The 25,381-nt window shown below is 49.5% G+C and overlaps 2 protein-coding genes across 5 annotated transcripts in view; one reads left to right on the top strand and one right to left on the bottom strand.

Annotated features, from left to right (window-relative positions):
* The window catches only part of EVC2 (EvC ciliary complex subunit 2), a 162,086-nt gene extending 151,350 nt beyond the window's left edge, over positions 1–10,736 (bottom strand). Inside the window, exons 1-2 of the mRNA XM_040238361.1 lie at positions 10,511–10,736; positions 2,262–2,316 (exon numbers count right to left, since the gene is read on the bottom strand). Coding sequence (XP_040094295.1) covers positions 2,262–2,316; positions 10,511–10,711 — 256 coding nt within the window. The 5' untranslated portion in view covers positions 10,712–10,736. The remainder of the gene's footprint in view (positions 1–2,261; positions 2,317–10,510) is intronic.
* Positions 10,737–13,954: 3,218 nt separating this feature from the next.
* The window catches only part of EVC (EvC ciliary complex subunit 1), a 91,999-nt gene continuing 80,572 nt past the window's right edge, over positions 13,955–25,381 (top strand). For 2 of the 4 annotated variants that reach the window (XM_040238360.1, XM_040238357.1), the window contains exons 1-4: positions 13,956–14,514; positions 16,553–16,678; positions 22,847–22,930; positions 25,029–25,261. In XM_040238360.1, coding sequence (XP_040094294.1) covers positions 14,341–14,514; positions 16,553–16,678; positions 22,847–22,930; positions 25,029–25,261 — 617 coding nt within the window. In that variant the 5' untranslated portion in view covers positions 13,956–14,340. Of the gene's footprint in view, positions 14,515–16,552; positions 16,679–22,846; positions 22,931–25,028; positions 25,262–25,381 lie in introns of all 4 variants that reach the window. The other 2 variants (XM_040238359.1, XM_040238358.1) reach the window with 2 other exon arrangements.

Here is a 25,381-nt window from a genome sequence, read left to right as displayed (position 1 = left end):
CTCTTTAGTTCCTCTTCACTTTCTGCCATAAGGGTGGTGTCATCTGCATATCTGAGGCTATTGATATTTCTCCCGTCTATCTTGATTCCAGCTTGTGCTTCATCCAGCCCAACTTGTCACATGATGTACTCTGCATAGAAGTTAAATAAACACGGTGACAATACGCAGCCTTGTCGTACTCTTTTCCCAATTTTGAACCAGTCCATTGTTTCACATCTGGTTCTAACTGTTGCCTTTTTACCTGCATAAGGCTTCTCAGGAGACTGGTAATGTGGTCCAGTATTCCCATCTCTTTAAGAATTTTCCACAAGTTTGTTGTGATCCACACAGTTAAAGGCTTTATTGTAGTCAATGAAGCAGAAGTAGATGATTTTCTGGAACTCTCTTGCTTTCTTCATGATCCAATAAAAATTGGCAATTTGATCTCTGGTTCCTCTCCCTCTTTAAAACCCAGCTTGTACATCTGGAATTTCTCAGTTCATGTACTGCTGAAGCCTAGCTTGAAGGATTTTGAGCATAACATTGCTAATTTGTGAAATGAGAGCCATTATACAGTAATTTGAACATTCTTTGGCATTGCCCTTCTTTGGGATTGGAATGAAAACTGACTTCTTGCAGTCCTGTGGCCACTGCTGAGTTTTCCAAATTTGCTTACATATTGAGTGTGGCAGAATAACAGAAGACATAAAAAATACTTTTAACTACCCCAGAAAATGAAATACATTTATCCCTGAAATAAAACAAGGTGTATTTATAACCTGTGTCAATTCTGGATGAAAAGTCTGTTCTGCCTTCCCAGGACCCCTCCCTTCAGGGCAGGCCCCCGACTAATCAGTAAGATTCTAGCTCAGTCTCTACAGACAAACCTGGATCCCAGCACATCCTGGTCCCCAGGAGGCCAGACTTAAGCCCAGAACCCAGAACACCAGTGATGGGACTGGGGACTGGCATGGGACTCAGACTGTGTCCGTCAGTCTTCCCTGAACTTCTGTTGAGCTACAGAAAGTCTCTTCCTTTCTGCAAGAGGCAGCAGTTACTTCCACATGGAACATCACATGGAAAGAACGTCCCTGAGAATGACACTCACCAGATGAAAGCAGGAGCCTCGATGGAAAAAGAAAAGCAGAGCCCTGAGAACACTGTGCTCCTGCATCCGGGGCCTGTGCAGTCCAGCGATAAGGGTCAACACATTGCTCATTGCTTAGTTAGTTTCAGTTGGATTTCTGAAACCTGGTGTGGTAGACTTTCAGTGTGTGCATATTCAGTTATGTCCAACTTTCTGCAATCCTGTTGGGCTCCCTGCCCATAGGATTTCCCAGGCAAGAATACTGGAGCGGGTTGCCATTTCCTTCTCCAGGGCACCTTCTCGACCCAGGGACTGAACCCAGATCTCCTGTATCTCCTGCACAGGCAGACGGATTCTTCACTGCTGAGCCACCTGGGAAGTCAGGGAGCCTCGGTAATGGTCCCCAAAGACACCCAGGTCCTAATCTCAGCAACCTGTAAATATGTTTTCTTATACGGCAACAGACGCTTCACAGATATGATTAAATTGAAGGCTCTTAATTTAATTGATGAGGAAGTAACCTGGATTATCCAGGGGGCCATAAATGTAATCCCAGATGTCCTTATGGAGGGAGGCAAAGAGAGATTTGACAGGCAGAAGAGAAGGTCATGGGACCACTGAGGCAAGAAGCAATGCTGCTGGCTTGGAGGCTGCAGGAAGGGTCATGCCCTGCAGGGTGCAAGGAATGAAGCTCCAGATCCTGGAGAAGGAAGAATATTCTTCCCAGGGCCCTGGAGAGAGTGCTGACACCCTGACATCAGACCAGGTAAACTGACTGAACTTTCGCCCTCCAGAACTATATGAGAATACATCCATACTGTTTTACCACTAAATCTGCGACAACTTGTTACAGCAGCAAAAAGAAACTCATACAGTTGACTAATACACACATTCTGCGTTTTCTTCATCAGGCACCTTCAGGGGAGAATCAAGATTCCCCCTTACCTGAATCATTATTGATTCTTGATTCTTACCAATTATTATTGAATCTTACCAAGACTCAATCACCACCTTACCTGAACTCAGATCTGGGCACCCAGACCACTGCTGCAGGAGGGGACCCACTGCCCTTGCTCTGTAAGGTACATAGGTGAGCAGGGTGCCAGGGAGGCAGAAGCAGGAGGTCTATGGCTTTAGGGTCTGGTTCTCTCTCATGGTCAAATCAATAAAAAAATCAACCAAGAGAAAAACTTACCTGGAGTTGTAATGTGAGAGTTTTCCACACTGGGCCAAATCCCAAGGGGTAAGTCCTAAAAGTCCAAAGGCACAAAGACGTTATTGAAGAAAACACTAGGAGTGGTTGAAAAGTCATCTCTGTAAATGGCCTGCAGGGAGAGGAGCTACACGTTTATTCTGACACCTGATGTCAATCTTTCTAAGTCAACCATCTCCACCAGCATCCGAGTAGAGGATTATATAATTGCATTCCTGGAAGCTGTCTAGGGAGACAACACAGTGCAGTGGAAATTTCACACAGTTAGACCTGAGTTCGAATCCCAACTCTGTTTTTCATGAACCCTCTGATGCGGGGAGAGCTTCAAGCCTGTGAATTCCCAAAATCCTGCTCGTTTTCACAGAGTGGTACATAAAACACTGGCCTGGGAGTTGGAGACCTAGATTTGAACTTGAACCATTTATCTGCTTTGTGTCCTTGGTCAAGTCTCTTAGACTCTCTGAGCCTCAGGTATTTCTTTGCAAAGTGTAGAACTCCTCCCAGCTTGCTTCACCTTGTTCGGTGATGAAAATTTGTCCACACAGGGCTCAGTCAACCCCTCCATCCCATCTTTGTGAAATACTGAGTCCTAAAGAAGCTCAGAGCCCTCCACTATAAAACAGTAATAATAATCATTATCATGATTATTACTATAGTGCCTTGGCTAGAGCCCTTGAAATGGGCCAAGCCCCATGCTGTGCACAGCAGAATTATTCACAATAGCGTAAAGGTAGAAGGAACCTAATGTCCACTAATGGATGGACGGATAAGCAAAAGTGAAAGTGAAAGTTGCCCAGCTGTGACTCTTTGTGACCCCATGGACTATAGAGTCCATGGAATTCTCCAGGCCAGAATACTGGAGTGGGTAGCCTTTCCCTTCTCCAGGGGATCTTCCCAACCCAGGGATCAAAACCCAGGTCTCCCACATTGCAGGTGGACTCTTAACCAACTGACCTGTCAGGGAAGCCCATGCAAAAGTGGTCCATGCATAAAATGATATATCATTCAGCCTTAAAAGGAAGGAAAAATCTGTCACAGGCGACAATATGGATGAAACGTGAGGCCATCAGGCCAAGTGAAATAAGCCAGTAACAAAAATGCAAATAGTGTATGATTCTACTTATAGGAGATATGTAAAATTCATAGAGACTCTAGAAAGTAGAAGGGTGGTTGTCAGGGGCTGGGGGACAGCAGAATGGGGGGTTGTTGATTGATGGGGACAGAGTTTCAGTATCACAAGATTAAAATAATTCTGCAGATGGAAACACAAAAATGTGAATATATTTAACATTGCTGAACTGTACACTTAAAAAGGGATAAGAGGGTAAATTTTGTTGTGAATGGTGGTGGTGTTTTAGTTGCTAAGTTATGTCCGACTCTTTGCAACCCCCTAGACTGTAGCCCACCAGGCTCCTCTGTCCATGGGATTTCCCAGGCCAGAATACTGGAGTGGGTTGCCCTTACCTACTCTAGGGTATCTTTCCAACCCAGGGATCAAACCCGCGTCTCCTGAATTACAGGCAGATTTTTTACTGATGAGCCACCAGGGAAGACCATTTTGTTATGTATATATTACCACAACTACAAATATAAATATATAAATAAAGCAGGTCTACGATCATCTAGGAAAAAACTCTGAGATATATCAAGTGAGATCACTGGATCACAATACAATGAATAATACAGTCTCATTTAATAAAAATGACAATAAAAATAAAACAATAAAAATAAAATTAAAATATTTAATAAATTTAAAAAATATTTAATATTTAGTATGTTGTTATATATTTGATAGTTATTTTCACTTTATTTTTTATATAAATTATGTTAGTAGATGTGCGTACATGCTCAGTCATTAAGTCACAACCAACTCTTTTGTGACCCCATGGACTAGTAACCTGCCAGGCTCCTCTGTCCATGGGATTTCCCAGGCAAGAATACTGAGTGGGTTGCCACTTCCTTCTCCAGGGATCTTCCTGACCCAGGGATTGAACCCTAGTCTCTTGTGTCTCCTGCACTGGCAGGCGGATTCTTTACCACTGAGCCATCAGAGAAACCCCATATTAGTACATATAGTTACATATTTAGTAAGTTACTTTATTAGCACATATACTTATATATTTAGTAATATGAAAATATATATAGATATTTAACAATATGTTTAGTATTAATTACTTATAGATTTAATATATAGTTACATGCTTAACAATATGCCATATAACACCATAGATCATAACCATGTATTATTTCTAAAAGCCTAGGCAGGAGTATGCAGAAGTGTTAGCCTTGGGGACTTGGGGACCGAGTGTGTGTGCAGTAGAGGGGATCCCTGTCTCCACATTGCATGTATTGCTTTGTTCCTTGTAACAAAGAGCATGTGCCCATGTCTCACCACAACAAGAGCAAAAATGACAGTAATAAGACACCAAGTGATGGGGGCAAGACCTCTCATGCCTGGTAGAAACATTGTCCCTGAGATCTCCCTGGATAGGTATGTGTGGCCAGAACAACCACTAGCTCATAACACGCCTCCACAAGGTGGAAAGAGGCACCATTTTCTCCAAAGAATACCGTGTGCCAGACACTGTCTTCGCTGCCATTTGGCAGGAAAAAAGAAATCTAAGAGCTTCCACTCTAGGCCCTGCATAGGGACCTCCTTCTAGCAAGTATAGTACGTTGGGAGGGCAGGGAGGGTTGGGGGGATGGGTGGTGAGTTCATGGCAGAGCAACCTGGCCAGTGCTGGTCCAGCCAAGATTTCAAGGTCAACAACAACAGCAAAACATCCCAGAAAAATTCCTCTAAATTGCTTGTCCCTACTCCTGAAATTTAAGACCACGCCATAGTTTCCACCTTATCTAATATTTCTTCCCCTTTGACTGGGAGTCAGCTAAGGAATCATTTTTGTCATTTTGTGTTTCATTTAAGGAAACACTGACTAATTAGATCATTTTCACTGTGTGGGCAGACATCTGTTCCCAGCTTAATTTTTGGACGCCAGGCAGAATTCCAAGCAACTCACAGTTATTTGACAGTTTTCCATCTTTGTTTCCACTGGTAGAAACAGCTTTCTTAAATATTCCACTCTTTCAAATAAGTTAATTAACAGTATCTCAAATTTATGTTCATGTCTAAGCTAATGTTCCCAAACTGGGAAAATTTCTAGTCAAAGAAAATTCCCAGAGCTGTTTTGTAGGACAAGGTGTTCTGTACATTACTTTTTATGTGGCTGCATATCATTATGAACATAGAGACCACATTTTAATGTTTCTAAATCTGTCTCCTTTGATGCTCAGAAATTGAATATGTGCTTAGAACCGTGGAGTATTTTTTTCACTGTAATAAACTAGAATGAAATCTGAAAACAACAACAAAACTAACAAAACAAAAATTGTTTTTAAAAATCCACAAACAGCTATAAGTCATGTTGCCAGATGCACCCGGATGAATCCCAACAGAAAGCACCCTGCAAAATCCCCACCCAGTCCTCCTCCAAACTGCCAAGGTCCTCACAACAAAGGAAGTGACAGCTACATGTAAAGTGATGTCCTGGGTGGGGGCCTGGGACCAAAAAGGACACTGGGTACAGGAACTAAGGAAATTTGAATAAACTATGGACTTTTTACAACGGCTTGTCAAGGTTAGACCATTTACTGGAATAAATGTACCTTACTAGGGCTTCCCAGGTGGCTCAGTGGAAAAGAACCCGCCTGCCAGTGCAGGAGACACGAGAGACACGGGCTCAATCTCTGAGTCAAGAAAGATGCCCTGGAGAAGGAAATGGCAGCCCACTCCAGTATTCTTGCCTGGAGAATCCCAGGGACAGAGGAGCCTGGCGGGCTATATAGTCCATGGGGTTGCAAAGAGTCGGACACGACTGAATGACTGAGTACGTGTGAGTGCGCATACCTTACTAACGTCAGATGCCAAGAGTAGGGGCAGCTGTGCATTGGGGGGGGGGGTAGTATATATGAATTTTCTGCACCACGTGTATGATTTTTCTAAAATCTAAAACTGTTCTAAATACTAAAATCTGTTAACTAAAAAAATACAAGAATTAATTGTGAGGTCTCTGGGGTGGACAGTGGTGCCACAGGGCACCAACTCCCACACACGTCTGCCTATGCCATCCCTGCCCCTGGAATTCTCCACCTATTCTTTCCCCAGCACTTGCCGCACGGCAGGCTCTGTGGCAGGCCCCTGACTTCATGGAAGGACAAAGGCCCCGTTCCAACAGACACTTCCACTCAAGGGAGAGGAGCAGGATAGCAAGTGCCCAGGGAGCAAACGACTCAGAAAGCCCTCTTGGCTGAGGTTCCTTGAGGTCTCATCAGTTCCTGGGTGTCACTAGCCTAGGGGTGCCTCTCTGGGGGTTCCTTGGCCACCATGAGCAGCCTGGTCCCACAGAGACCATGCCAACCACCAGTCGATACCCCACTTCAATGTCCAGCCTTCCCTTCCCTGTGTGAAGTCCCTCTCCAAGATGGCACAGGTCAGCTGACAAGGTCATGATGACCTCAACGGTCTCATTTCACAGCCAGTTCTCCATCCCCATTGCACACAGCTCACCAGCAGTATCTGGCATGACTGCAGTAGCATCTTATGGCTGCTGTAACAAGTCACTACAAACCGAGCGACTCAAGACAAATATATGCTTATTATCACATGGTTCTGGAGGTTGGGAGCCTCACATAGGTCTCACTGGACTAAAATCAAGGTGTCTGCAGGGCTGCATTCTTTTCTGGAGGCTGTGGGGGAGCCTCTTCCAGCCTCTAGAGGCAGCCCACCCTCCTCAGTTCATGGTCCCTTCCTGCATCTTCAAAGCTAGCAGCAGCAGGTTGAAGCCTCACGGGGCATCCCTCTGACCTTCTTTCAAGGTCACATCTCCTTCGGACTCTCTCCTGCCTCCCTCTTCCATTTTGAAAGACCCTTAGGATTATACTGGTCCACCAAGATGATCCAAGGTCAGCTGAACAGCAATGTGAATTTCATCTGCAATATCAATCTCCCTTTGCCAAGGGATGGAACACACTCACAGGCTCCATGGATCGGGATATGAACATCATTGGGGAATCCTCTCTTCCCGAAATGCCTTCCTTCCTTGTCCTTGGTTTCCTTCCTATAAAATCAGCCAGACTTTCTGATCTCCTTTGCTGAATCCTTTCTTCTTTCTGGTCTGGCCTTGGTATTGCTCCAGGCCTCTACCCTAAGGCCTCACTCTTCCCAAACTATACTTACCCCCAAGGAAAACTCAGCCAGGTCCTGGGTACACCAGGGTTAAAGGCATGTGTGCACTGACCACTCCCTGGTAAAGATCTCCAGCTCAGATTTTTCACCCAGATCAGGACTCGCCCATCACCACTCTCCTACACATCTCTACCTGGATGCCTCACGGTGGGGGGCAGGGGTGGAGGGTCAAACTCAATAAGACCAAATCAGAATTCCTCACGGCCTTCTGAGGCTTCTGCATATGAGCTAACGGTATCCCTAGTCTTCTGTGTGTTCAGGCCCAAGTCCTTGTTTTCATTCGTGACTCCTTCCTTCGTCTCTCTCAATCTGCATCCAGTCACAGCAAACTCCGCTGGCTCCACTTTCAAATATATATCCCAAATCCAGCAGCTTCTCAGCAGCTGTCCACTAACCTCACTGGTCCATTTCATCTCCATCATTTGCCTGGTCTCCTGCCTGCCTCTGCTCTTGGTCGTTACTTTCATCGCTGCCCTCTATTCTCATAGCTGCCACAGAGATGCTTTAAAGAGACAAATCAAAGCAGGTCACTTCTCTGCTCAAAACCCACCCATAGCTTCCAACAAAATAACAGTCAGAGTCTTAACCACCATCCACAGGGCCTTTCCTGATGTGGCCCCTCCCCATCCTCTGGCCCCACCTCCACCTACTCCTCCTTCCTCCCCCGATCCCTGCTCTAATCACACCAGCCTCTGTGTGGTCCTGGACCACACCAAGCACATTCTGCCTCTGCCCTTGGTCCTCACTGTCTCTGGCCTTTGTCCTCATACGATCTCCTTTGGGAAGTTTTTCTCCAGAAGCACCCATGTCCCTCCCTCATTCCATCCAGGGCTCTGCTTAACTGTCACCACCCCAAAGCCCTTTCTGTGACCACCCTGTCCAAACAGCGCTCAAAACCACCCCTTCCAGTCCACTCTGCCCACTGCACTTCTCTACAGCCTGAACTGCCGACTCCTGTATCATAGATTAACACCACTTGGCGCCCTTCTCCCCCTAAGAATGCTGGATTCTAAAGGGCAGAGACTGTATTGCTCTCTCATATCTCAAGCACCTAGAACGGTCTGATGCCTAAAGGGGGCGTCCATAAACACGTACAAGACTCTTGCCCACTCAAGTCTTCACTGTCTCTCTCCTTCCAGCACACTTCCAATAGAACCTTCTGGGATGGTGGGAATGTTCTATGGTCTGGGCTGTCCAACATGGTAACCAGTAACCTATGGGGCCACCAACCACCTGCAACGTTTAAATTCAAACAGCCACAATGTGGCCAGGGCTACTGTACTGGACACAGCGGTTTCAGAACATCTGGGAAATGGTTGTAACTATTACCTCACCCTTTGCAGGAAGGGATAAGGATTAATAATAAGTTGCTGCTGCTGCTAAGTCGCTATAGTCGTGTCCAACTCTGTGCGACTCCATAGACGGCAGCCCACCAGGCTCCTCTGTCCCTGGGAGTCTCCAGGCAAGAATACTGGAGTGGGTTGCCATTTCCTTCTCCAATGCATGAAAGTGAACTCGCTCAGTCGTGTCCAACTCTTTGCGACCCCATGGACTGCAGCCTACCAGGCTCCTCCATCCATGGGGTTTTCCAGGCAAAAGTACTGGAGTGGGTTGCCATTTCCTTCTCCAACATGAGAATTTATGCTCCAGTTTTCAAAGCACTCTTGTGAATGGCCTGGCAACAAACATCTATGTGAATGTTCTGGCACTGACTTTCCAAAGGAAAGAGCAGTTGAGGACAGGCGGGTGGGCTCTGAATGTGAGAGCACAGGACGGGCCTGGGGGGCATGGCCCTCTGGGTCTCAGTTTTCTCTTCAGCAAAATGGGCCATCTCAATGGCCAGGAACAAGTGAAAGGACCCTGTGAAAACGTTCATCATGAGCTTTCTAAAAGCTCAGAAAATTGACAAAGTATTATTATTTTGTTTTCTCTAGTAAAAGCCTAAGAACCAATCATAGACAGTGAAAGAAATCTCATTTAAAAGACCTAAATATCTGCAGCAAGTATAGCAGGCACCCTGGGGCCTATACTTAGAAAATGCAACAGAATAAGAGGAGCCAGGCCCTGAGGAAGGGCTGGGAGGACCACAAGGCAGCGACGGGCCGGACCACTGGACAGGCATTCCTGGGAGCAGAAGCCTGGATTTGCAACTGCGGTCAGAGTGAAAGCGGGTGTGAGCAGGGGAGAAAAGTGGTCAGATGTATACCACATACAGGTCATCTAGAGGTCGGGGGGACATGAATGGTAGAACGCACAAATTAGGGGAGCGGGGTAACCCAGAGGAAAGAGTCATCAAAGGCCAGAGGCCGAGGGATGGGGGACTGAACCCAGTGGATGCAGCCTGGATGGGAGGACAGACATCTGAGATGATCAGGAGGAAAAGGCAGTGGGCCTGGTGATCAGATTTGGGAGAGGAGGAGGAGAAAGTATCTAGGATATGAGCCAGAGCTCCATGCCCTCCCAAGTTAGGGACCACAGGGGCAAGGGCAGGGTGAAGTAGAAATGGCTACATTTGCACTCGCAGAAAACTCCAGCCATTGTGCCTTTTATCAACTGCTGCACTCTTCCGGAGCACTCACCTGCGAAAGTCGTTCTATCTGCACTCCTGAACTCATCTAAACGCTCCCATCGACCCTCTGGGGTTAGACCCTGCAATAGTTACGCTCACATCGACCCGCTGGGGTAGACCCTGCAATAGGTACCGTTCAGAAGCGACCTGCCCTAGGTCTCAGAGCTCTTAGGTGGCCGAAGGGGATCTACCGGGCCGCCTGTAAGGTCCAAGCTCTCAGCCACAAACCACACCGCTTTCCCCACCTTTCCAGGGCGTTTTCCGGCCACAAGCTGGATCCACCAGGGTTGCATCTTACTCAGATCCCGCCCTCCCTTTCGGGTAATTTCCCCAACCCAAAGGGGCCTCCCCACCAGGAGCGTAGGTGAAGCCATATCTCAGGAGTCAGACCCGAGACTGGGAGCGGGTCCTCCTTACCTGGGCGGTCCGCTCAGGCCCCGCCCCGGGAGCCGTGGGGGGGTCTCGGAGAGGCCGCGGGCCCAGGGGGTGCTCGGGGCGAACCCGCCCCGCGGGGAGCTGGCCAAGGTTTCCGGACTCCGCGGGCAGCGCCAGTGCAGCGGCCAGCAGGCTCCCCGCCAGCACCCACGTGGCTCGCCCCGGGCCCCTCGCGGAATGCATTGCCCGTCTGGGTCCCGCGACCCCGCAAGTGGCTGGTGCAGGCGGAGTTGGGGCCGCTTCCGGACCCCAGGCCCTGCCCCGCCGCCGCCGAGCATGCTCAGTGCGAACCTCTGCGGAAAGTTTTCTGGGAACAAGACACTGGGGCTTGGCGGGCCAGCGGGAGGCCTTGGACCAAGAGCGAGAGGGAAGGAAGGAGGGAGGGAGCCGAGCTGGCGAGGCCTGGGAGAAATGGCCACACTTGGGTTTCCTCGTGCTTCACCCGGGGGCTCTACCAAAATCAGATAGGGTGACTCCTGCTCCCAGAAAGTTGAGAGGTTCCAAGTACTCCTCTGTTAATGCCTACTCCGTTCTCTAAGTCTCAGCTCAGGCCCGTCTCCTCCAGCAAGCCTTCCCTGGTACAGTGGACGGAATCCCGAGTGTACGCAGGAGCAGCAGGCCCTCTTCCTCCCTCTCTCCCCCTCCCCCACTAGCGAACTGGGAAGCTTTTGGAGAAGGGGAACCATAGGGGTGCAGGATGGCAAGAAGAGGGGCTGGGCCGGAAACTGGCAGCTCATGGCCAGAGGGCAAGGCCAGTTTTTGCATCCTTTTAAGTTCAGTTCAACCCAGTCCGTTCCCACTGCCTGAGCCCTCGTTGTGGAGGAGCCCTTGGACCAGCTCAAGAACCCATTCCCACATCCCCTGGTCAGGCTGTGGACCGATGTTCTACCTATACGGCTTTTCATTAGAATCCAGCTTGGCTAAGAGATGCCTGCGCACACACGGGAGGATCCTGAGATACACCAAATACCGATTTGACTGGGAACCAGGCAAATCATAATGATTGGCCAAAGGAGAACCCAAAGAAATGCCCCATATAGGTGACTGAAGCTGCCACGTGGGTGCAACTCAGGGACTCTCCATCTGAGTGTTTGTCTGCAGGTACTGTATTCCTTTTCCTCCTATAAATACTTTACTTGCTTCACTACTCTCTGTCTTTATGGAAATTCTTTTCTGCAAAGCCAAAGGGCCAGATCCCTTGTCACTGACTACTAGTCCAGTGGCTAGGGTCCAGTGCTTTCACTGCCACGATCCAGTCCAGTCTCTGGCTGGGAACCCAAGCCCTGCTCCAAGCCATTGCAGGCAGAGGCCAGACACTGGGGACTTACCTCTCTGGGGACACCAAGAGGGGAGCTGGTGTCTGGAGCCAGGAGTCAGCAGCTGAAGAATCAATCTCCCAGAACTCTCCATGGGGGCAGGGGGTAGGGCTCTTATTCCCCTGGGCCCTCAGGGACAGCTCATACCTCTTCAGTCTCAGGCCAGGAAACCTGGTGCTTGTAGCCCCCTACTCCTACCCCTCCAATAGGCCTTTCCTGACTTCACAGGGACAAGGCAGGGGAGTTTGGGAACCTGAGAATTTATTAGCCAAGCTTTCCCCATGGGGTTCACTGCCCTCAGTGCTCCCCAGCATGTGCCTGGAGTGAGACAAGGCAAAAGGCTAGATGCTGGAGCATTAATTCTTTTAGAAATTTAAAGGATGATCTTTACCTTCAAACAATTGTATAATAAAGAAAAATGCAAACACTATAGTTACCAAGTCCAAGCTCCCTCTGCTCGCCACACAACAGGACAATGAATCTGAGACACAAGGTGTTGAGGCAAGGAAGATGACTATTTGGAAAGCCAGCTGATGGAGAAGATGACAGGTTAGTGCCTAAAAATAACCATCTTGTCAGGGCCTGGTTGCCAGGTTCTTTTATGGATCAGAGATGGGAGGGAGGTGAGGAAACAAACTAAAAAAACTATTCAATCCTTGCAAATTCCTCTAGAATGGCAAGCCTTCGGCAGGGGGATGTGTTATCCTTGCAGTCCTTCACAGATAGGCAGATCAGGTTATCTCCCTGAAGCAGGCCATCATGTATGTTTATCATAACAAAAAAAAAGGCTAGAGTCACAGAAGCAGATCCCGTGTAAATTTAAAATTAGCCCTTCCTGATTACACTATATTTTAAACTTTTTATTTTGTATTGGGGTACAGCCGATTAACAATGTTGTAACAGTTTCAGGTGAACAGTGAAAGGACCCAGCCATACGTACCCAGTTGTCCATTCTCCCCCAAACTGCCCTCCTATCCAGGCCACCCCATGATAATTAGCAGAGTTCCATGTGTCATAGGTCCTTGTTGGTCCTTGTAGGTCCTTGTTGGCTATCTATTTTAAACCTAGCAGTGAAAGAACACTGTATTTTTAAAAATAAAAGCCTGAGTATCCAAAGAAATAGCCAGCGTAAAGCAAGAACTTCTGGTTTTTGCCCTCAGACATGTTCCCAAGAGTCTTGGAGATGCTCCTGGGGAAACATTTAAGAAGCACCGCGTGGCAGAGAGTGTGAGTCCTAAAGCTGGACAGACACAGGTGTGACTCTATCTGCCCCATTTTCTATTGCAAGACCTCGAACGAGCCACGACTCCTGTCTAGCTGTCAGTTTCTTCATTTATACAAAGTAAATCTACATAGTAGTTCCCATCTTGCCAGCTTGGAAGGAGTGAAGAGGAAATGATGGAAAAACCCAGAAACTTGAGCTGGATGTCCAAGTAAAGGACAAGAAACACCTCTCTGTTGAAACAGATCCCTATGTTACCTCTGCTCTGGCCCTCATAGGGAATTAAGCTCCAAAGGGTAGAAGTGTGTGTGAGTGACTGTGTGTGTGTGTGTGCCCCAGCAGCCAGAATGAGAGCTAGCATCAGTAAATGTTGCTTATAGAAAGAACAGACGCTGAACTCATCTGCCTATCTCCCTCCAAGATGCTCTCTGCTGGACCTTGTCTGGTTGATGGCTAGCCTGGTGCTGGTTCAGACAGTAGGGTCTCTGGATAGGCTGAGTGAATGAGTGACCACGTGGCATCTCCGTGGCTAGCCAGGGCTGGATGTAAGCATCTCCCTATAGGTTGTCTTACAGGAAAGCATCGACCATCCCCGAAGACACTAGCAGTAAAACAGGAGTCTTCAGGCAAACAAGTTCAGAAGCAGGGCCGGACTCTGAGACCCAAGGATGGCCAACTGCTAGAGGTCATGGGGCACGGCTGAGTCACACCTGCGGTGAATCACTCACCGCGGACCCTGATCCTCACCAGGAGGAGGGGCGCATATAGTAAAGGCCCATCTCAGAAAGCTGGTAAGAAAGTTACTTGGATCATCAAGCTAAATGCTTAACAAATTCTAAGCATTCGATAAACTTAACCGAGCAACACCCTCCTCGGGTGAGGACCTGGCTGAGGTCCTCGGCCCCACTGGAAATCGGAGCCCTCTGCAAAACAAGACTCCTCCCGGAAGGTTCTCCTCGCTGGGAAGCGCGCCTCTGGCCGGGCATGCTCAGTGCAAAAGGCAGGGCCGGAGGCGGGGGTGGCTCAAAGTTTGGAGCAAACGGTCCAGGCTCCTCCCTCTGGCTGGGCAGCTCCGGAAAGCAAGAGAGAAGCAGGAGGAGGAGGATACACAGGCCGGAGAAAACGACGGAGCGCACCGCGCCGCCCCCCCTGGCCCCTCCGGGACCCGGAGTCCGGCAGCGGGCACCCGCCAGGGATGGAGCGCCGGGCGGCGGGCCGGTGCAGCGCGCGGCGGCGGGCGGGAGGCGGCGGGCCGGCCGCCTGAGCGCCCCCGGATGGCCCGCGGCGAGACGACCTGCGGGAGCGACGCGCGGCTGCGGCTGGGCCGGGACGCGGTGCGGCCAGCGCCCGCTCTGCTGGTCCCCGCCGTGCTGCTGGGCACCGCGCTCGGCCTCGGCCTCGGCCTCTGGCTCGGCTGCCGCTCCGCGCGCCCGCGTCTCCGGCACCAGGTGGGTCGGCCGGGCGGGCGGCCGGGTGTGGGGTGCGAGGGCGCGGTCCCCCCTCGGCGCTGGGGTCCAGGCTTCCACTTGAGCCTGATCACGGGCATCGCGCGCGCGACGGGTTCTGCCCTGGGGACTAGTGTTCCCCTTTTGCTCCGGGAGTCTGCTGGAGACAGTAACTGCAGTGGAGGCGGCCAAGTGACAGATGGGCTTTGGCTTGCGATTCCCCTGAAGGGTCCGCTCCATCCAACAACTGCCTGTGACCTTAGACAATGAGGTCTCCAGGCCGCGGTCTCCTCTGCAGCATCAAGGATTTGGACTGATGGGCTGGGCTCGCCGTGGTGGGCTGGAGGGCAGGGAATTCCCTCGCCTTCCCCAGTCTCCCCAACCGCCTGTCCATTCTGCTTCCTTGCTGTGTGGATTCCCCCACCCCACCTCCCCTGGAGACCACCCTGCTACATCAGCATGCACTCATCATTCCACACAGCAAAAGTTTGGGGAGCACCTTCTACTGCTAGGCAACGCCTGGGGACAGCAGTGTGCTCCTGCCTCTGGAGGAAGATGGAGTTGGACAGATTACTAGTAAACATTTGATTGTAACACAGCCAGATGAGTTCTGTAATGGGGAAATGGAAACACTAGCATTGCTGGCTGTATGCTGGGTGCTGAGCCACACTCTGTACTTGAATTGTCATCTCATTGAATCAGGAAGCAACAGTTAGGAACTGGACATGGAACAACAGACTGGTTCCAAATAGGAAAAGGAGTACGTCAAGGCTGTATATTGTCACCCTGCTTGTTTAACTTATACGCAGAGTACATCATGAGAAACGCTGGGCTGGAAGAAGCACAAGCTGAAATCAAGATTGCCTGGAGAAATATCAGTAACCTCAGATATGCAAATCACACCACCCTTATGGCAGAAAGTGAAGAGGAACTAAAAAGCCTCTTGATGAGAAAGAGGAGAGTGAAAAGTTGGCTTAAAGCTCAACATTCAGAAAACGAAGATCGTGGCATCTGGTCCCATCATTTCATGGGAAATAGATGGGGAAACAGTGTCAGACTTTATTTTTGGGGGCTCCCAAATCACTGCAGATGGTGATTGCAGCTATGAAATTAAAAGACGCTTACTCCTTGAAGGAAAGTTATGACCCACCTAGATAGCATATTAAAAAGCACAGATATTACTTTGCCAACAAAGGTCCATCTAGTCAAGGCTATGGGTTTTCCAGTAGTCATGTATGGATGTGAGAGTTGGACTGTGAAGAAAGCTGAGCACTGAAGAATTGATGCTTTCGAACTGTGGTGTTGGAGAAGACTCTTGAGAGTCCCTTGGACTGCAGGGAGATCCAACCAGTCCATTCTAAAGGAGATCAGTCCTGGGTGTTCATTGGAAGGAATGATGCTAAAGCTGAAACTCCAGTGCTTTGGCCACCTCATGCGAAGAACTGACTCATTAGAAAAACCCTGATGCTGGGAGGGATTGGGGACAGAAGGAAAAGGGGACGACCGAGGATGAGATGGCTGGATAGCATCACTGATTCTATGGACATAAGTCTGAGTGAACTCTGGGAGTTGGTGATGAACAGGGAGGCCTGGCGTGCTGCGATTCATGGGGTCGCAAAGAGTTGGACACGACTGAGCGACTGAACTGTACTGAATGAAAGTATTGTGACCAGCATCCATGTTAAGCTGTTGCCCCATCGCAAGGAGCTCTCAGGCTACTGGGGGTGGCAGTGGGGTGGTGACCAGCTCAGAAGAACAATGGAATGAGCCTCAGCCAAGTATCACTTCCAGGGCCTGAGGACACTGAGATGGGGCTTTGGGGGATTGTCAGGAAGGTGACAAGTGGTCAGCCTTGAAGGATGTGGAGCTGATTTCCAGTGGGCCTGGAGGCGAGCACTGCACACAGAGGGCCAGGCGGTGGAGGAGGGGCGGGGACCAGTAGACATGATGGCTGGGCATTGGGGGGCTGATGGCTCCTGCAGGGCACTCGGCTGACCGACTCTGACATGCTCTCCTGCTCACCTCCACCTTTGGGAATTAGAAAGACGACACTCAGAGTCTGCTCAGGAATTTGGAGTCTAACATCCAGACCCCGTCAGCAGCTGGGTCCCCATCCAGGAGGAGGAAGAGAGAAGCACTGACTTCAAAGGATGAAGAGCCTCTAGACGTAAGTGGGGTGTTGGGGTGTATCGGAGGAGGCTCACATAGGATGTCCTATGTCCAGGACACAGATTATCCAGACGAGCCCTGACAGATTAGGTGTCCCAATAGGCTTCTCTTGGAGATATAACTTACACACCAAAAACACGCAGATTTCAACTTACAGTTTAATGAGTGACAAGTGCATACACTCTTGTCACCGAGACCCCAATCAGGAATGTTCCTTTATTCCAGAAATTTCTTTAGTGCTCCTTGTACAGACAGTCACTGCTACGATTTCCATTGCTGGGCTTGATTTTGCTGCTCTAGAGTTCTACATGAGAGCAATCACATGGTTTCTCATGCCTGCTGGTCTGGGTCACTGCTGCACTGATCAGCCACTGGTCCCTTTCAGCTGCTCAGTGTGCTGTGGGAATGTGTCACCAAGCATGGGTGGTTTCCATGCCTGGTTATTCTGAACAAGGCATCTGTGAGTGTGTGTAAGTCTGTTTCCATTTTGTTTCATTTCTTTTGAGTAAGTATCTAGGAGTGGGAGTTCTGGGCCTCTGAAGGAAATGTTAAGAGATAGATGTTCCCTGTACCTTTCTTTCCACCCCCTCCTTCTACATCCCCCACCCTGAGTCAGCCCATAGGGTATCACTTCATACGTGAGCTCCATGGATGAAGAGGGCATTTCTTCCAAAGGAAGAATGAGTGACTTCTAGTCACTTCCTAATCCCTAGAAAGTACCACAGACTCCAGTCATTCAGCATCAATTGCCAAAAGGTAAATATAGACATCTGGGTAAGTGAAGTTGCTCAGTCGTGTCCAACTCTTTGCGACCCCATGGACTGCAGCCTACCAGGCTCCTCTGTCCTTGGGATTTTCCAAGCAAGAATACTGGAGTGGGTTGCCGTTTCCTTCTCCAGGAGATCTTCCCAACCCAGGGATCGAACCCAGGTCTCCCACATTGTAGGCAGACGCTTTAGCATCTGAGCCACCAGGGAAGTCCATGGGAGGGAAAGAGCGAGAAAGAAAGAAAGATCCTGGGAAAGGGGGTAAGATAGAACAAAGTTTCTTATTTAGCATCTACTGGATTCTAGGCATTTTTACATATGTCATTTCTGAGTGATGTAAACTGTCATGTGAATTCTCTCACGCAATCCTTTCAGCACTCCATGATATAGACCTTGTTTATGTGCCCAATTTTCCAGATGGGGAAACTGAGTCTTGTGGAGCCAGGTCACTATCCCAAGCCTTGAAGCTGATATTTGGACCTGGGGATGTTCAACTCCTGTCCAGGAGGGCTGCGTCCCCGCACCCCTTGGCCCCTGACAGTCAGGGGCCTGACTCTGCAGCCTCTGCTCACCAAAGGAGAGCGGGCCGGGTGTTTTAAAACGAATTTCACCAAAAAGTTGGAAATCCATAGAGGAAGCTTCTGGATAAACTGAAAATCCAGTTTTCGAGAGTCACACCCTGTCCGTACTTCCCAAGGGTTCTGAAGACAGGGCTTCTCCTCTCAGCCCTGGGCAGGATTCCCAGGAGGGATTGGAAGCCCCAGAGCTGCAGAGGAAGAGAGAGCGCCTGGCTGGTCTCAGTGATGAGTGTGCCTTTCCTCGTCTGTGCTGTGTGTCTCCAGCTGACCTGCTCAGCCTCTCTGTCTCCGGGTGCTTGTCTCCCAGTGCATCTGTCTGTGTGCGTATCACTGCATCTAACTGTATGTCATCTCTCTCTTTTTGTGTCTCCACGTGTCTCTGTGTGACAGTGTGGCTGTGGAATGTCTCTCTTAGTTTCTCTCTCTCCCTCATCTGTCTCTCTCATTCCCTCTGATCCCCTCGCCACTCAGGATTAAAACTCTGCTGACAGAAATGAAAACAAAGATCCTTGAGAAAACCTGTGGGCAAATATTCCTGACAGCCCTGTTCACAGTAGCCCAGACTTGGAAACCCCAACTGTCCATCAGCTGATGAACAAGTAATCGGAATGTGGTCGCTCCATACAATGAAATACTGTTCAGTCGTAAAAACAACATGGATGAACCTTGAAAATAGGATGCTAACTGAAAGAAACCGGTCACAAAAGACCACATGTCATAAGATTCCAAGCATCTGAAATGTCTGGAACAGGTAAACGTAAAGAGACCAAAAGCAGATTGGTAGTTGCTTAGGGTAGGGACAGGAGTGGGAGGGTAGGAGGTACAGCTAAAGGGTACAGGTTTCTTACAAAATGACAAAAATGTTCTAAAATTGACTGTAGCAAGGGTTGCATGTATCTGTGTATATACCAAAAAGCATTAAAGTGTACAATTTACATGGTTCAGTAGCATGAATGATATCTCAATAAACCTATTTGAAAAAAACTCTCCTCACACAGAAGACGACCTCAGATATGATGCAAAAAAAACACTGGCTTTGGGATCCAGAATCCTGGAACCCAGGCCCAGCTCTGCCACCTGTGTGCTGTGTGCCACTGGGCAAGCGACACAACCTCTTTGAGCCTCAGGCTTCTGAGCTTTGCCATGACAGTAGTGGTGGCGGCCCCATAGGGTCAGCCATGAATCAACTCTGTAAATCCTTCTAGCACAGAATGAATCAGTCTTTGCTGGGGAGCCCAGTCTGTCTGCCTCCCAGAAGGCTAACCCACTTCTTCCACCTAGTAATGTTTTACCTGTGAACTATTTAGCTGAGCCTCTCCGATGCCCATTATCTAGCTAATAATTGCCAAGAGTTAAAGATCTGCCTGTTCCGGTGACTGACTTTGCCGAAATACCCCTGTCTACAGCAGGCTGAGTTTGTCAAGGAATGAGGGCAGGGCTGACTTTTAACAGGGCGGTGAGCTGTAACCCTGACACCCTCCAATGCCCAGAAAACCAAGGCATTTGGGGTCCAAGTCACTCCTTGCATGAACTCTGTTTCGATAAATAGCTCACATTAGCCAAAAATACACAGAAAGCTCCAGAAGACTCTGAGGACTGCTGCTTCACAGCCTCGTCCTGTCCTTTGGCTTTGGAGAAGGGAGGGGTGGTGGGGCACAGCTCCCCTCTGGATGCGTCTGTGCATTTGCTGAAAAGAGTACCTTTTTTTGGCGAGTGAAATGGTTTTTCTTCTCCGACAATTATGTTTTAATTTTCTGAATAATTGCGTTGCTTCAGCTGAAGAAGTTTTACATTGTAAATCTGCCCTACAGCCTATTTTCTGAATAATTGTGTTGCTACGGTTGGGGAGATGATCAGAATTTAGAGGACAGCGGAACTTAATAAGAAGAGCTGTGAGAAACTGGAAGCAGCCCAGGCTCCGGGTCCTCAGCTCCACGTCTGCACATCTCAGGTGGACTCCTGTGTCTGCAATCCTTTGATTCTCATATTATGTCTTTCCCTGAAGTGCAGTGTGTGTTTGGTGTTGCCCCTGTAGAAGATGAGCCCCTGGAAGGCAGAGAACAATCCTTCCTCTCATTTTCCACCCCTTCCACTCTGCCCTTTCTCTCCACCTCTGTTTGGAAGAAGTGTAAAAACGCACAGTGCCCTTTCTGCTTCTTCATCTTTCATTGAAGAAGTGTTGTCTTCCCCGGATCGTCTCCGGAGGCCAGCTTCATAGGCAAATGACCTCCCGTGTGGCCACTGAGGCCCTCTGCCCAGTTATCCCCTCCCTGTTCCTGGACTTTGCTGTCTTGAAATTCTTAATCTCTTTTGACTAAGGGTCTCTCCCTCACAGATGCACCCCAGCCCCTATTTTCATTTGGCACTGGGCCTCGCAAAGTATGTCACCAGTTCTAAAGTCAGCCTTTTTGGTCTTACTGCCACGCTGTTGTACCATTTTCCCAGCAAAGATTGAAGAGACTGTAACTGATGGGCTGCTGTGGGCTGGGGGCAGCTATTCTGTATTCGCTCAGATCCAAGGAAAGCCAAGGAAGCTAGGGGAGTTGTATGGTTAAAACCTTGTTTGAGGGACTTCCCTAGTGGCTCAGTGGTTAAGAATCTGCCTTCCAATGCAGGGGACACAGGTTTGATCTCTGGTCAGGGAACTAAGATTCTACATGTCGCAGGGAAGCTAAGCTTGAGTGCTCTAACTAGAGAAAGCTTGCATCCACGTTGCAACAAAGAGCCTGTGCAGCCAAAAATTTAAAAAAAAAAGAGCAGTCATTTAAAAAAAAAGAAAAAAAAGGTTTTTGGTTGCTTTGGGGAGACTGGCTTGGAAAGTGTCCACCCCTGAGCCTTGCTTCACCTCTCTATAAAATGGGCATGATCATGATTGAGTCATAGTGAAATGAGCAGACATGCATCAAGCATGGAGTAAGTCCTTGGTACATGCATAGGGAGACGGGTAAGAGGCTGTTTCAGCCCACTGGGGTAAGTACGATGATGGCCTGGGCCTGGATTGTGGCCCTAGAGAGATGCTTAGAAGGTTAGGCTGGTGGGCTTCGTGGTTGATTGGATGTGGCAGGTGTGGGAGTGAGCAGGACCTCAGGATCTGACTTGTGTCCCTGGGGTGTGGTGAGGCTGACCTGGGGGCTTCTCCTCTAAACTCCCACTGACCTTGCAATTGCATGGCTCTTCCTCTTGTTCTCATTTCTGTCTCGTGGAAGGAGACGGACGGAAGAGCTGAAGAGCTAGAGAATCTGAGCTCAAGTCCCGATCCAGACATTTAATCACTGTGTGACCTCGGGAGCACAGCTCAGCCTCTCTGTGCCATCTTCTCCATCTGGGAAATGGCAACATCCTTGGAAGTTAAGGAGGTGGCACATGTTGGGGGACGTCCCCCATTCTTGTCGTCTGAGTCTGTTTTTGTAAGCAGTGGTAAAGAAACTGCTTGCCAGTGCAGCTAGACGTAAAGACCTGGGTTTGATCCCTGGGTCGGGAAGATCCCCTGGAGGAGGGCGTGGGAACCCCCTGCAGTATTCTTGCCTGGAGAATCCCGTGGACAGAAGAGCCTGGTGGACTGCAGTCCATGGGGTCACAAACAGTTGGACACGGCTGAAGTGACTTAGCACACACACAGGTAGAGACAGGCATGACAAGACATAGGGCCCTGCCGCAGAGCTTCCTTCTGTCCCGCTCAGAAGGGCACTGTGGTGAAATCCTCTCTGAAGATGGGTACAAACCACATCACAGGCTCTGTCAGTTGCTGTTTCAATGTCTCACGTTGTGAGGAAGTGATGAGTTCTTCTGCATTCCCTGTAATAGGGTATGTAGTTCCAAGGAGAATGTGGCAATTGGCAATCAATCGTTTGTCATGGAGTTCTTTTTTTTTTTTTTTTAAAGATTTAGTAGAAAGGTATTGGCATCTGGTTCAGAATTGCTGAGCTGAGATTCCTCCTGGCCTGGAGGGCCAGGCTCCTGACCGGTCTGTCTGCTTGACTTCATTCACCCACTGGATGTGTCCAAGCCCTTATTCAGCACTGACTGTGCAAAGCCCAGGGGTATCCCTAACAGGAGAGCGATACAGAGAGGATGTGGGGCCATGGAGCAGGCTACGAGACAGTCTGTCCAGCTGTGTCAGGGAGATGGGTCCTGAGCAGAGGTTGATGGCAGCTCTTTACTACTGAGATTCAAGTGGTCCATCGCCTTGCTTGGGCTCTGTTCTAGCATCTCCACTGGGGGCTTTGTCCACATCCACAGGGATATATAGGCTACCTGCTTCCTGTCTGGGAAGGTGGAGGCTCAGAAAAGTGAAAAGATCTGCCGAAGCACATCTTTTCATTTTATGATCTGATCAAAAGCCTTGCATGAATATCGCCACACATAAGTTTTTATACACTAGGTAGTGCCAAAAATATTTAGGTGATTCGCAACTTTTAGGAAAAGTTTTGGTGTTGTCATGCTATTTAAATCCTTATTTCTTAAGCTGAAGACTTGGAATTAAATGAAGAATGTGCTTTGTAACATCTGTCCATTCATCCCCTTGCCCATTTGTACCTCTGTCTCTCCCACATCCATCCGGACACCCATCTATCCATCCATTCATCCACCTGCCCCATCCATCTGTCCATCCACTCATATATCCATCTATCCATCCATTCGTCCGTCTATCCGTCCATCCATCCTCCTAGCAAGTGAGCGCTGCTTGGCTCTAAATGTGTCTATTGTCATCCCTTCCCAGGGCCACTGTTACCAATGGGATGTGGCACTTTGGATACTTGGTGGTTTGTCCTTCATTTCACCAAAAGCCTCCCCACGCCATTTATTCTTTCTTCTTCCCAGGAATACGAGCCATCTTTCAACAGCAATATCACAGCGTTTGCACTGAAGGCAAAAGTCGTCTATCCCATCAATCAGAAGTTCAGGGTAAGCGTCCTGAGCTCCATCTTAGAAATGCAATTTACCAGTAATGTGCTGGAGATTGGGGTAAGAGGGGGGAGACACAGATGTGCAATTTGGGGTCCTATTTGAGGATCTTATGGCAAGCCATTTTAATAGGGATAATTTTGTGGCTTTGTAATGGAGCATGACTTTAGGGTGAATCCACTTTACGACGGTGTTGCCAGGCGCAGGGTATGCCCACGGTGGAGCAAGATATTCTCATGACACCAGGTGACAGCACAGTAGGGCAGCATCCGCTCTCCTCTTTCAACACTGACACAAATACTGATGCTGATACACGTTACTAATATTACTCCTCATTCAGAGGCCCCAGGACTCATGCCAGCAGCTGACTCTTAACTGAGCACTTACTGTGGGGCCAGCATAACACACAGCATCTGTCACACATTAGGCATTTCAGTGTTCCTCGCCATGTGCCTGTACGGTAAATAATACTGTTATCTCCACTTAATGCACAAGGAAACTGAGGCCCAGAGAGGCTAATGACCTGTCAGAGGTCATGCTGCAGGAAGTGGCAGGGCCAGAGTCGTACCCGCAGGTCTTATACCTGGAGCCAGGAGTTCACACTTGGGGCCAGGCATTTTGCAGAGGGCAGCGTAATCCCTAATGCTTCAGGGAGTCCTCGGCCTAAGAGATGCTCCATGAAAGAAGGAATTTCCTGCTCTAGTAAGTTGAGGAAAGGATGGCCTGCTCTCCTGGTGATAAAGGAGACAGGCTTGAACCTAGCTCCCAGCACAGTCATTTACTCCTAGCCATTTCCTGACTTCTCGGGGCCTCAGTTTCTTCATCAATTAAATGGGGATGAAGAGCCCTCCTTCCTCCCCTAGTTGTCTTGAGGGTTAGATGGGGTATTAGGCATAAGACTTAGAACAGTTTTTGATGTCTACACACTCAGTACACGTTCAGTTTTTTAAATTATTACTTGCTTTTGAGGATAGCAGAGCATAGCGAAAGCTCTGAGAATTCCTGCACCAAAGAAATGATTCCAGGGACTTCCCTGGCAGTCCAGTGGTTAAAACTCCATGCTCCTGAAAAGGGACACAGGTTCGATCCCTAATTGGGGAATTAAGATCCCATAAGCTGTGACACAGCCAAAAAGGGGGGATAAATGATTCTACTTTGTTCACACAGACTTTCCTAAACTAATTTTCCTGTGGAACATTTACAATGAGCAGTAACTGCTTATAGTTCATGGAACTGCTTCCTGGACACACACTGGAAACCACTTCCTTCACTATCCGGTGGGTGGGTGACGGCTCAAAACTCCCAGACTCAGGGCGTTTATTCCTCATGAGTACCTGTGCTGGGAAGGCTCGGTGTTGGGCACTGCGGATTATCTGGTGGTCAGGAGGGCACTGTCCTCACCTGGATGCACTCTGAGCCCTGCAGATCTTGTAGGACAGTGTGTGGTAGCAGGCAGGACAGAAATGACCCGGGACCTGTGGAATCCAGCCCGTGCTGGGCCCAGGGAGCAGGGAAGGAAGATGCAGGGGTCTGTGTCCAGAGGCAAGGAGGTTTCTGCTCCGCAGATGGTGAGTGAGGGGAATTTGAGGCATGGGAACCAGAGTCCGGAAAGGCCCGGAAGCATGGGATGACAGTGAGGGTTTGGAGCTAGCCACCAGCTCAGTGCCCTCTGCACACACCTCTGGGAGCAGCAGATTTGAGGCTGGACACATGGACTGCTGATGTTTGCTGAGCCCTCCAGGTGTGCCAGGCACTAGGCTGTGTCCTCGTGTTGTCATGGCAGTGGGCAGCGGTGTTCCCTGATAAGGAAGGTGGGTCGACAGACAGAGCAGGCCTGGGGTCTGAGAGCTGGCAGAGAGGAGCCTGGTGCAGAGGGGCCAGCCTCCAGGGATGAAGGATGAGACAAGAGCTGTGATGCGGGTCCCTGGGGCCACGGCCATGCCCCTGGGGTAGAAGCTGCAAGATCCACTCACACCCTCCCCATCCTCCCCAGCCTGGCCTTCCTGGGACCCACTGTGTGTGTCATGGGTAGAATTACAGAAACACTCTGGTGATGGGTCACGTGGACTGAGAGGGCGCTTTGTCTCCTGTCCCCCAGCCTCTGGCCGACGGTTCCTCCAACCCATCTCTGCACGAAACCTTAAAGCAGGCCATCCTGCCGAACCAGCCACTGGAGGCATCCCCTTCCAGCAGCCTGGGGAGCCTGAGCCAGGCCGAGAAGGACGACTGCAGCTCCTCTTCCAGCGTCCACTCGGCAGCCAGCGATGACAGGTTCCTGGGTCGCAGCTTCCTTGGGGCAAGCAGCTTCCCCGAGGTGCTGACCTGTGAGAGGTGAGGAGGGGGCGGGTGGAGGACTCAGACCAACGGGCCATATCCTGGTCAGTGGAGGAAATGGAGGCCCAGAGTGGTTAAGGACTCAGCCATGGACACACAGTGACCCAGTGTCAGAGC

This window comes from Oryx dammah, unplaced genomic scaffold (assembly GCF_014754425.2).
Source record: "Oryx dammah isolate SB20612 unplaced genomic scaffold, SCBI_Odam_1.1 HiC_scaffold_3, whole genome shotgun sequence".
Lineage (NCBI taxonomy): Eukaryota > Metazoa > Chordata > Mammalia > Artiodactyla > Bovidae > Oryx > Oryx dammah.
Note: the sequence above shows the minus strand (reverse complement) of the source record. Positions and strands in the feature narration are given on the sequence as shown.